Raw genomic sequence first — 12056 nt, forward strand, 5'->3', positions numbered from 1 at the left:
AATTACATCTCGATAACTCTATTTAAGAAAAAAAACAAAAAACCTCAATCCAACATTTAACCCTCAATTAAAGGCACCTCAAACCCAACTCTCATCTTAACTGATCCCATCTTGATTTTCCAAACTGACAATTCCCACGCCCTATTCATAGCAACTGCTACTTACCTCTACTCAGTTCCTCCAGATCTCAAATCAACCCTGATTCAATTTAACCCAACATCTAATTCCAAGCCCTTAACTCAAGCCATTCATTGTCCAACCTCCAACTCAATAAATCTCATCATTAATTCACAACCCCAAACTCAATTCACTCCAAACCAATCTCCAATTCAACTCATCTTCAACCTATGAGTATTTTCAAAGAAACTCACCCAACCCCTAACTGCCAACCCCAAACTCATCTCAAGGCTCAACTCCTAATTCAATTCTCTTCATCTCCAAGTCATTCCCTGACTTGCTACCCAAACTTTTGACATCTAGTCATTTCACAAATCAAAACCACATCCTATGTCATCTCTCAATGCATCCCTTCAGCTCAGCCAGTGTCTCCAGACTAATCAAGATCAACATGGAGATCTAGTTATTCTTCCTTCCTTCCTTTCCATCTGTCCTTCCTTCCCTCCTTCCCCTCTTCCTTCCTTCTTTCCTTCCTTCCTTTCTTTCTTCCTTCCTTCCTTCCCCCTCCCTTCCTTACTTCACACATCTCTTAGCAATCTGGCTATTCTCAACCCATTAGTAATTGGGTTCCCCTAGCCCCTTAAGGCAACTCCACCAAACAGCACAGTTAATTACACTAGATGGTAATAATACCTCAGGTGAGCCAAGCATCAGACCCTAAGAAGAATATAGCCAGCACAAGATAAAGAAAACAGATGGGGACACAGTTCACTGGTTTATTCTCAGACTTGAGATGCCAATTATGCTCTGGGGTGAGGGGTCATGCTAGAATCTCTTTCATCATGTCCCAGCCTTCTGTAAGGAGGAAGCAGATTAAATATACAACAGAGGGGATTTTCCCTTTTAACACAAACCCAGGTATAAATAGGGCAGCACCATTAGGATCCTGATTTACCCCACATCTTTGTCCCCAAACCATCTGACATGGTAAGGTGCATTAGGGGAAGTATGAGGGGGCCAGTATTCAGAGCTGGGCTGAGGCAGCAAAAGGAGCACACAGTTCAGTCCAGGGAAGTCCCACTTCCCTCTGTAGTCTGATTTCAGTTCCTTCACTCTGAACCCACCTGAAATAGGAATGAGTGAAGGGGTCCCAGCCTTGGATCAGGAGGTGTCCAGTGCTTAACTATTGGGAAGGGTAGCACCAAAGGCTGTTGGGGCACTAACTGAGGAAGGGAAGGCAGGCATGAGGGGCAGTCATTAGCTCTGAATGAGAAGTTCATTGCATGGGGGATGAGGGTGGGGAGTTGCAGATTGAATGGGCATGGGGGTGGGAGGAAGAGGCAGGCTACAGTCGTTCCAGCAGGGGTACGGTGGGAGAAGGCTGCACTCTTGGGCCAGTGGAGTCCCGCCCCAGGATGGAGAAGGAGTATTGCTTGACCATGGTGAACAGACTTTCCCCTGGCTCCACAGTCACAGCAGATGATAAATAGGGTGGCTTCAAAGCCTCAGCACCAAATGTGCCCCATCTGGGGCTCCCTCATGGTCCCACCCACCCCCAAGATATCTTCTCAGCTGCTAAAGCACACAGGGCCCAGTTCAAACCCAAACTTCTGGTTGATCTGGCCAAAGTCGGTGGCCGCCATGTCCCACAGGGGCAGAAATCCGGCTCGGGAAGAGCTGAACTCCAAGAGGGTCTTCGTCTGTCCCTTCCGGAGCTGACCATGGAAAGATGCAGAGGGTGAGTGAGAGGGTGGGCAGCTGAGGCCTCCCCTCCCTGCCCCAGCCATCCCTTGCCCCTCTCCCTTACCCGACAGCCATCATAGGGGACAGTGATGGTGGCTGCTGTTGTCTGGTTAAAGGATAGTTCCTCTCCATTGGTCCCAAGGAAGCGAAGGGAGCGGCCATGGTTGCCAGCAGCTTCATCCAGCCAGGCAGCGGCATTCTGGCAGGAGTAGGTAAAACTCTGACGCGCTACAGCGCTCAGCAGTTTCAGGAAGGTCAACTGCACCACGTTCACTGGGGATCCATCAGCGTCCACATAGGAGAACTGGGGGTAGGACAAAGCAGGAGGTGAGGGTACCCACCCGCCCAGCTACCCCGCCACCCCTCGTTCTCTTGTGAGCCCTCAGGCACATGACTACTGAGCACTTAAAATGTGCCTAATGAGACCGAGAGACTTTTTTTAAGCTTTGTTTCAGTTTAATGTTTTATTTATTTAATTCAAGTTTTTTACTTAGATTCATAACTCATAACTTAGCCGCCATCCAGTTATCAGAAAACTTAGGTTTGGAAAAAATTAAGCATGTGAATCTACTTTTCCAGCTGCAGGTTTTATGAAATCTAAGTATAGATCAAGTATTTTCAATGAAGCTTAGCTTCTAGATTACAATGTTCTGTAAATGTAACTATGTACCAGACTCTGAAAAACTTGTATGGAAAAAAAAATGTACAATGTCTCTGTAATCTTTATAGTGCTGTGCCAACATCTTGGGCCTATTGGGTTAAATGAAGTGTATTATTAACATCACTGGCCTGAGACAACACAGGCGGTAACGTCTCCTTCCGTTTCCTTCCCTTTTGTCTCATTTCCACATCCCCCCACTGATAGTCTCTGGACTCACCCCCTAGATAAACTGCTTGCATTTGAATCTTTGTCTCAGGGTCTGTTTGGGGGGGATCCAAACCAAGATACTCCCTTACATTATATTATAGCTTTATTTGTTTCCTTAATCTGTCTGTTTCCTTGGTTATATTTCCAGTAGAATATTAGCTTCATGAAGTCAAGAACTGTGTTTAATTTGCTGCTAAGTTTCCAGTACTTAGCATATACATACATGTTTCATAAACAAGTCCCAAACTGAACCCAAGATCCCCTGCCCCTTAAACCCGATCTTCTCATTTACATATCTCAGAATCTCACCAGACACCAGTTCCCCAAGCCGGGAACCTGGGCATCATGCTGTCTCCTCCCTCTCCTCCAGCTCCTCATTTACTAAGTCTTATTCACGTGCCCTCTTTGATATTGTTCCAAGTCCTGCCTTCCTATCCCACAGCACCATCTCCAGCTGGAACCCCTCCTGTCTCTCCTGGATCAGCACATCTGTCTCTTCCCGGTCTCATGACCACCAGCAGCAGCCCCAGAGGCATTTTTCTAACACAGAGATTTGATCTGGGCCCCCCTCACTTAAACACATGCCATGGCTCCCCACTTCCCACAGGTCTTTCTGGGGGAGATGGGCCTAGCTTTCACCTGCCTCGCTATCCTCTTTTCTAACTACATCCCCCTTTGTACTTTCAAAAGTAGAGAAAGCTGCTTTTTCTTCTTTAAATTCACCAGACGCTCTCTTGACCCTGGGCCTTTGCATATGCTGTTCCCTCTGCCTACAACACTTTTTCTTGTCCTCCTGAACTTGCTAACCCAGCTCATTCTTTAGGCCTCAGCTAAGCTGGGACTTCTACAAGGAAGCCTTCAGGTCCTTCCAGCACTGCCTCTGGATTTCCACCATGCCCCATGCTTCCCCCTTCACACATCTGATGCTGCCCCACTCACCCTCCCTTCCCCAGTCTTCAGATCAGCAAAAAAAAGAGACGAGTCTGTCCTGTTCGCCTCACCCCTCAAAGCCCCTCTCCCAACTCCCCACACCGGATCCCACAGCTTTTCATACCATCTGCCACTTCACCCTTCAGCAACTCACCTTCTTCCCTCGACGGAATGTGCTATACCAGCTTCCTGGCTTTTCCCTGGACCAGGAAGCCAGTTTCACCTATAGGGGAGGGAGGGAGGGTCAGTAGTGGAGGCCCACCATGTCCTTTCTGCATTTACCTCCCATCGATGAAGGCCGCAGGTTGTAAATATCCGGAACTCTCGGACTGTTGTCTGGCCATGGGAGCAGTTATGGCTGAGGCACAGGGCAGGCCCAAGAGGAGAGGGCCCGGCCCTCTGAGGCAGCCCTCAATTGATGACTGACAAGAGTTGGTGAATAAATTCCCCAGCTTCCTCTCTGCCCAGGTGGGACAACTTCTAGGTGCTTGCTCCACACTGTCTCCCAGAGTGCTCAGGGGAGCTGAGCCTTGGGTGCCTAATGGTGACATTTTAACAATGCTAGCTGCCTCCCTCCATCCTCCCCACATCCCCCTCTCCCCTCCTGGTGCCTCCTGGGATTATCTCCTAAATAAGTGACTTGCCCAAAATCTGGGGAACCCAAACCTAGAACCTTCCTCACTTCCCTCCCCAACTTCTCTCTGTGCAGGAGGAAGGTGAGCTGATGAGGGATCAGGCCTCAGCTGTCAGCAACTGTTTAGAGATCAAGTTCTGCACTCCAGCCTCCATGCATAAGGGGGTCTGAATACTCACTAAACCAGGGCTTTGATCATTAAAAATAATAATGTATCAGAAGAGCATTATTATGCATTTCGCAGGCCCTGAGCTGGCTGTGTATTTTACCTGCAGTAGAGATATTAGCACATAGTCAGTGTTTGATCTGTATTTCCTGCTATGTACATTGGTGTCACAATTGCACAACCACCCTAAGGGGTGGATACTTGCTTGAGCCCCAATTCACAGATTAAAACACTGAGGTGACAGACCCGGATTCCAAGCTGGTGCAGCTTACCCACTGCCCTCCACTGCTAAGCCTGGTGCTTGGTGTGAGAGACTGTGAGTCTCCGGGCTCCCTGATGGAGAACCCAAGGATTTCTGGGGGACCAGGTGACCTCACCTCTCGGCTTGCAGCCTGGAGGTCAGTGAGCCCACTGGGCCTATAAGATAGTAAGCAAGTCAGGAGGTGGGTAGCAGGGGGGTTAAGGGCTGGGACTCTGGAGGCAGATGGCCACGGGCAATCTCATCATTTCTCTGTGCCTCGGTTTCCCTGACTGGGGGTGATAGAACTACCACATCTGGTGGTTAGGGCTCAGTAAGTCAATTCATCTAAGTTACTGGAATGGGCCTGGCACGTGTAGGCACTACTTACAGGTTTTCCACCATCCGTGATTTTTTTACTAGCTTTTCTTGCCTGTCTTCCTCGGAGAAGGCAAGCTCCATAAAAGCAGAATTGTTTGGTTTTTTTTTTTAATCCTCTGCTGTAACCCTGGCACTTGGCATACACTAGATGCTCAATAAACGTTGGTTGAAAGAAGGATAAAGTCCCCAAAAAGCCAGGGCGTGTGTTGGGGACAGGGAGGCGGGAACCGCCTTTCCTGGAGATGGGGGAGGAGGATGGGATGGTGTCCAGAACCCCGTTTCTCCTCCCACCAACGCCCCCCAGAGGCACTCACAGTCTCAAACTTTTTGTCGGGGTAGAGGCAGGTCTCTCCTCCCGCTGTGAAGTTGCAGAAAACCCTGAGCGAGTCTCGAGCGCAGCCCTGGTTGGGGTCAATCCAGTATTCCCCTGTCGCAGAGCCAGGTGGGGCGGGTGAGGGGGGCGGAAGGCGGCTCCCCGCCCACCGGGGGAGGGGCAGGACCTCACCATCTGGCAGGTGCGGGTGGTTGCGGTGTAGCTCGCTGCACACAAGACCCGGGCGCTCCGCGGTGCCAGGAGGGCGTCGCAGCTGCTCCAACTCCAAGCTCAGCGACGTGAGAGAGGCCAGTACCTCCTCCAGGCCGCCCTCCGAGGCCTCCAGCACTTCCCGGCCCGGGACAGAGCGCCGGCGCCGGCGCGGCCCGTACAGCTCCGCAGGGGGACCCTGAGCGGAGGAGTGGATGGAGAACAGAGACCAGGGAGGAAGAGGTGGGGAGAGAGACAGGCAGAAATGGGAGAGATGGGAGGCAGAGAGGCAGGGGTGGCAAAGACGAGAATCGTAAGGGAGATGCGCACAGGAACAGAGGCAGAGACAGGGAAGGGACCGGGAGACGGAGTCAGAGCCACACGCAGGATGAAGAGACAGAAAGACTCAGAGAGGGAGAGAGGGAGAGGGAGAGGAGAGAGAGAGAGAGAGAGAGAGAGAGAGAGAGAGAGACAAACACAATAAGAGAGCGAACCACAGGCCAGACAAAGAAAGCAGAGAGAGAGAGAGTATATATATATGAACAAATATTTGAGACAGAGACAGAGACAGAGGAAGACCAGGAGAGACAGAAGAGGTGGAGAGGGAGACAGGGAGGGAGGGAGAAGGTGGGGAAGACAGAGTGGAGAGAAGACCCGGTCAGCACCCCCTGAATGTCCCCCTAATACCCCCCACTCCACACACACACACAGCCCAGACCCCCCTTTGGCTTTCAAGGCACCTGCATCCCCTGAACATCTGGTGTGTGCCCCACCTGATTCTGAGCTGGGGGACCCAGTCGGGACACTTCAACCTTAGCCCCTGGGGAACTTACCGGGGGACCTGGGGGGCCTGGGGGGCCTGTGTCTCCACGGGGGCCAAGGGAACCCTGTATGGAGAAGTCAGTTGGGGGTCAGCTGTGTCTATGGAAACCCCTTCCTGCCAACACATGCACACACGCATGAACACACAGAGCGGACCTGCAATTTCCAGCACCAAGCACAAAACACGCATTTTCTTTCCATATTTTAACATCTCTGAAATCAGCATGTTGACGTCTTTGGTGAGGCATAGTTTAATTGGCAGAACTGTTTTCTTTCACAGCAGTTTATAAAATAATGGTGCATCTTACAACTGGTGGCATCTCAGATTTGATGAAATACAATGGTAATGTTGAGTAAACATGTATTGAATGTGTGATTGAATGACTAAATAAACGAGTAAATGCAAAGGTACTGAGGGTTCTGGTGCAGTGGATGGGGGTAGGGAGCTGAAATGTGGGAGCCCAAGAGAACATGGAATACTCACCGGCACCCCCTTGGAGCCCTTCTGCCCCAGAGGGCCCTGCAGGGTAGAGATAGAGAAATGGAGTCCTGGCTGGCTCACCATGGTGACCCCCCACCACACAGACCCCTCATACTCACCACCACGCCTGGGGAGCCAGGGTGGCCTGGAGGGCCAAGGGGACCACGGGGACCCTGGAAAAAGGACACCAGGGTCATCATTGACAGGGTTCATCTCTATGGTGCAGAAAAGCCTCCAGTCCCCTCAAGACACAGCCTCCAACCTTCAAGTCCCAGAGAGAGCCCCCATTTTCCCTAGACACACGCCCTATCATTTCCAGACCCAGGCTTCCCTAACACCCAGTCTGCCAACAAGCCCATCTCTGCCTCCCCACGCACCCCTCCTTTGAACACAGTCTTCCCACTTGGGGCAGGACACACACTCACAGGTTCTCCCTTGGGGCCAGGAGGGCCCTGCACACCTGGCAGCCCCTGGTCCCCTTTCTCACCGGCCTCCCCAGGGGGGCCAATGAGGCCAATCAATCCAATGTGGCCCTGGAGGACAAAAGAGGCACATGTGGGGGAAGAAAAGGGGTGTTGGGCAGTTTTGCTCCTAGAGCCTTGGGGTAATGCATTTGGGAGTAGAGGAGACCCCAATCTCCCAGCCCTCTGGCCAGGGAGGAAATGGAGGTCAAGGAAGGAGGGAAATGATGGAAGGAGGTATCCTTACCTTTTCCCCCTTGAGACCAGCATCTCCCTTCAGCCCTGGGAGGCCAGAGGGTCCCTGTAAGGAGAACGAGAGTCAGATGGTGAGACTCAAACATAAAATCTCAAGGTCCATGTGGGTGATTGGGGGGTGGCCAAGTGAGAAATTTCCCAGGTTTCAAAGGGGAACTACGAAGGATATGACCACAGGGATGCTCGGGAGAGAGGGGGATGATGAGGGACAGTGGAGGGGTTGGCTGGAGAACAGCTAATGTGAATACTCAGTGGTGAACGTCAGTGTGGTGGTCAGTGTAGACTGTCAAGACTGATGGTCAAGTTGGCCTGTCAAGAGGGTCACTGTGGTTAGTGTAGACCATCAGCATGGAGGGTCAGTGTGGGCAGTCAGTAAAGACCATCAAGATGGGTGGTAAGAAGAGACAGCACACATGGTCAGGTAGACCTTCAGATAGTCAGTGAGGGGTCAGCCTGACCATCAGCCCCCATGGTCACTAGATGGTCACTGAGTGACGTGTGGTTCTTAGTGCCAGGGCCTCAAGGACAAAGAAGTCTCTTACCATGGGGCCAGGAGGACCCATCTGTCCAGGAGGTCCCAGGAGGCCTGGTTCACCCTGGGATGAAGAAAACATTGAAGGACTACACCCTGCCCCCCACACACACCAGGATCAGCTCCTCCCAATTGCGATAAGAAATTATCAAGTGTGAGCACACAGGGAGGACTTCATCCCACCCCCACCCTACCCCTGCTCACGCCCCACTCACCACAGGGCCGGGGATCCCTCGAAGACCCTCAGGCCCAACATGCCCAGGGGGCCCTCGAGCCCCCACAGGACCTGTCCTCCCTACGGATCCGTCAGGACCTGGCTCCCCCTAAAATGGACAGGGGCAGGGAGGGGACCGAGAGTCAGGGCACACCTGCCTCCTGACCCTCTGACCAAGAACTTTCAGGGAGGGGGAGAAAATTTGGGCAGTGGTGCTGGTCACAGGGCCCCTCCCCATCCTGATGACCCTACTGTTGGCTGAGGGGTGAGGGCAGGGACCTCTCCCTGGACAGGAGACACTCACCTTGGCACCTTTCTCTCCTTCTCTACCTTCTCGACCCATGCGGCCAGGAAGACCCTAAGAAGGGAGACAGAGGGGTCCTTTGGGGATGAATAGGAGGTTGTGTGAGTGAGTGGGGGTTGTGGGGTAAGTGGGGGCCTTTGGAGATACATGGGGACCTGCGCAGGTGGGGGTCCTGTGGAGGTGAGAGGGATGTGGGGGTGGAGGAACCTGTGGGGGTGAGGGCAGCTATGGGGGTGAGGGAGGCTGTGGGGGTGGAGGGGCCTGTGGGGGTGAGTGGGGCCTGTTGGGCTGGAGGGACAAGGTTGGAGCCAGGGCAGCCAGGACATCCCAGAGGCAGGCCATCACTCACCCTCTTGCCAGGGGGACCCGGGGGGCCAGGCTCCCCAGAAGCCCCAGATGGACCCTGTGGAGAATAGAACAGCACCAGGGTAGGATCAGCTAATGCTGGTTGAGTGTGACTAGGTTTCAGGAGGCCTCTGACACAGAGACAGCCTTTTACCCAGCACCACCCAGCCCCAGCCACCGCCTGCCTCCCCCCCCGGGCTGCACAGTCACAGTGAGGCCCCAGAGGTAAAGCAAGTGCCCCCGCAGGGGCCCTGGTGACCTCATTAACTCACACCCCCGGCCCCAATTCACCCACTCACCAGCCCCAACCCCTCTCCCAGCACCACCGTCCTGTTTCCTCACTCACCGGTCCTCCAACATCTCCAGGGTCTCCTTTCTCCCCTGGAGAACCATCTAAACCCTGTAGTGGCAGGGGACAGAGTTGGGAGGGAATATGAGGGCACATGAGAATTTGGGGGTGAGGCTTGGAAGATAATGAAGGTTATTTGTTCCAATGACCTTACCCAGGTGTATAGGAATAGGGAGATTGGGACACCAGGTCTGTGGGGGTGAGGGGGAAACCTGTGGGTGTGAGTGGGGGCCTATGTGGGTAAGTGGGGTTGAGAATTAGGGAGTACGATGGGCTCAATGGGGGGAAGAGGGCTCACACCCACCGAAACTCCAGGGTCCCCAGGGGGTCCTGGATCTCCTGGGAGCCCTGTGGGGCCCTGGAACACAGAATGATAAAGAATCACATCTGGGAATTATTGCACATTCATTCATTCCTTTAACAGGTAAATGGTGCCCAGGCACAGTTCTGGTTGCTGGGAATATGTGGTGAGAACAAAACACAAAATTCCCACCCTGTAGAGAGAACATTCTAGAGTTCAATGCATGCAGGTGCTGAGCTGAGAACCTTACATACGCCATCTCACTCTGTCCTCCTAGCAGCTTCCCAGCTCTGGACTCACAGATAGAACTGGTCCAGAGGGACCCCAGCAGGTGGCGGGTGGCCCCACAGGCTCTGGAGCCCCGCACGGCTCCACCACACTGACCCAAGCCCCACCACTACAGCAGGAGGGTCTCAATCTCTGCCCAATGGCAAATCCCACATCAGCGCCAGTCTCAACCTTGTCATTCCCAACAGTGTTAGAATGATCCCACGTGGAAGCAAGTTTCATCCCCCACAATAATGTATATCCACTATATTTTCAAGTTGATTCATTCATTCATTCATTCGGCCTTGTTCTGGGTTGCTCATAGGATCAGCACACTGGAGGACGGGGCACCCAGCTGGAAGCTGGGGAGCAGGTCTGTGTAGACACCAGCGCCCCTCCCCATCTCTGCCTCCACCTTCCCCAGGACGCACCAAGTTCCCTTTGGCTCCATCCTCTCCGGGGGGGCCCTTCTTGCCTGGGGGTCCTGCAGCTCCAGATGGGCCTGAGTCCCCCTTTTCACCAACTTCTCCCCTGGGCCCCTTTGCAGAAAGAGAAGTCAGAGGTCAGAGGAGCCTGGAGGTCAAGGGTAGCATACCTGGATTTAGGAATCTGGGTGGTCCGGGACTTTCCTGGGGTCAGGGGTCAGAGTAGACTAAACTGCCCAAGGGTAAGAAGTCAAAGGTATCTAGAACTTACAAGAGTCAGGGATAAGGATGGTCCAGTTACCTAGAGGTCATGGGCACAGTGGGTTCAGCCCATGTGCCACCCTTGAGTGACTTAGAAAAGGGACCCCTGTGGGCAGCTCATTCCTAAGTCAGGGCTCATGCTGGATCTGTGCCCCACCCACCCCCTGGGTTCCACACCCTTGTGCAGTGCACAACCTGGAGGACTGTACATAGCACTGACACCTGCCAAGGCTCTGTCATCAAAATAACCCAGGATGCCTGTAGGTTCTGGGTCAGTGGGTGACTTAGGACTGCCCAGAGGTCAAGGTGGCCTGAGGCGCCCGGAGGCCAGAGGTTCCCTGAGATGGGTGCAGGGGCACAGGACACAGTCACTCACAGGGATGCCTGGGGCTCCTGGGAGTCCTGGGTCTCCAGCCTCCCCTGGCTCACCCTACAGGAGGCAAAGTGGGGGGAGGGAGAGTAGAGGTTCAGTCCTGGCAGACAGGAAGAGGCTCTGCAGAGCAGCCACCCCCGAGCAGCACTGGTGGTTCCTCCCCAGCCCTGTGCAGGCTGCTGCCCTCTCGCTCACCTTCTCGCCCACAGCGCCTGGCTGACCAACTCCCCCAGGCAGCCCTGGGGAGCCCTGAAGAGACAGCAAGGGGCAGAGGTGGGACTGTGGGATCCCAACACCCCTTCTTAGGAAATAGATGTCCCCACGTCTTGAACCTCTTCCCCCAGCCTCAGAATCCTCACCTCTGAACCACTAGGGCCAAGGGGACCCCGAGGGCCTGGAGCTCCAGGGGGACCCTGTGGAAAAGTCAGAATAGCATCAAGTGACCCCATGCCCCCCCAACACCACCCTTGATGCTGTGACTCACATGATCCTTAAAATGACAATGTGGCCTGTGGTGCCCCCCCACACCGATCTAATGGTCACCCTCACCCTGCCACTCCTCTCTCCCTTCCATCTTCTCCCCTGTTGTCCATACCATGGACCCCACGTCTCCGACCTCCCCCTTTTCTCCAGGAGGGCCTGGCAGTCCCTGTGGAACAAAGAGGCAAGATTAAGGCATAGGGTGAGGAGAGCCAGAGGCCATACCCCCAAACTCAGGCACCTACCTGCAGGCCAGGGGGGCCAATCACCCCCACAAAGCCTCTCACTCCATCATCTCCTTTCTGCCCAAAGAGGCCTGGGGGTCCCCGGCGTCCCTGAGCTCCGTCTGCTCCCTGAGAGGAGGGCCAGACAAAATTAAGAACCAGGTCAATGGTTGGAATAGGTTCAAGGTCAAAGTCAAGAGTGAGGTTGATGGTTGGAGCCAGGGTTAGGATTAAGTTTAAGGAGAGTCAGGGTTAGGTTTGGAGTTGGGGGTTTGGATTAAGTGTCAGAGCTTGGGAATGAGGTTGAGGGCTGAGTCAAAGTCTTGAGATGGATATTGGGTGATGAGTCAGGTTTAGATGAA

The 12056-nt window shown here is 53.5% G+C and overlaps 1 protein-coding gene across 1 annotated transcript in view; it reads right to left on the reverse strand.

Moving 5' to 3' along the window:
• Positions 1-879: 879 nt before the first annotated feature.
• COL5A3 (collagen type V alpha 3 chain) overlaps positions 880-12056 on the reverse strand; it is a 36057-nt gene continuing 24880 nt past the window's right edge. Inside the window, exons 45-66 of the mRNA XM_090289522.1 lie at positions 11716-11823; positions 11586-11639; positions 11350-11403; positions 11186-11239; positions 10994-11047; positions 10363-10470; positions 9668-9721; positions 9361-9414; positions 9019-9072; positions 8670-8723; positions 8367-8474; positions 8162-8215; positions 7612-7665; positions 7329-7436; positions 7023-7076; positions 6907-6942; positions 6434-6487; positions 5583-5799; positions 5392-5504; positions 3813-3881; positions 1925-2164; positions 880-1832 (exon numbers count right to left, since the gene is read on the reverse strand). Coding sequence (XP_090145648.1) covers positions 1686-1832; positions 1925-2164; positions 3813-3881; positions 5392-5504; positions 5583-5799; positions 6434-6487; positions 6907-6942; positions 7023-7076; positions 7329-7436; positions 7612-7665; positions 8162-8215; positions 8367-8474; positions 8670-8723; positions 9019-9072; positions 9361-9414; positions 9668-9721; positions 10363-10470; positions 10994-11047; positions 11186-11239; positions 11350-11403; positions 11586-11639; positions 11716-11823 — 1902 coding nt within the window. The 3' untranslated portion in view covers positions 880-1685. The remainder of the gene's footprint in view (positions 1833-1924; positions 2165-3812; positions 3882-5391; positions 5505-5582; positions 5800-6433; positions 6488-6906; positions 6943-7022; positions 7077-7328; positions 7437-7611; positions 7666-8161; positions 8216-8366; positions 8475-8669; positions 8724-9018; positions 9073-9360; positions 9415-9667; positions 9722-10362; positions 10471-10993; positions 11048-11185; positions 11240-11349; positions 11404-11585; positions 11640-11715; positions 11824-12056) is intronic.

Source organism: Furipterus horrens, unplaced genomic scaffold (assembly GCF_987537825.1).
Source record: "Furipterus horrens unplaced genomic scaffold, mFurHor1.1.pri manual_scaffold_10, whole genome shotgun sequence".
Lineage (NCBI taxonomy): Eukaryota > Metazoa > Chordata > Mammalia > Chiroptera > Furipteridae > Furipterus > Furipterus horrens.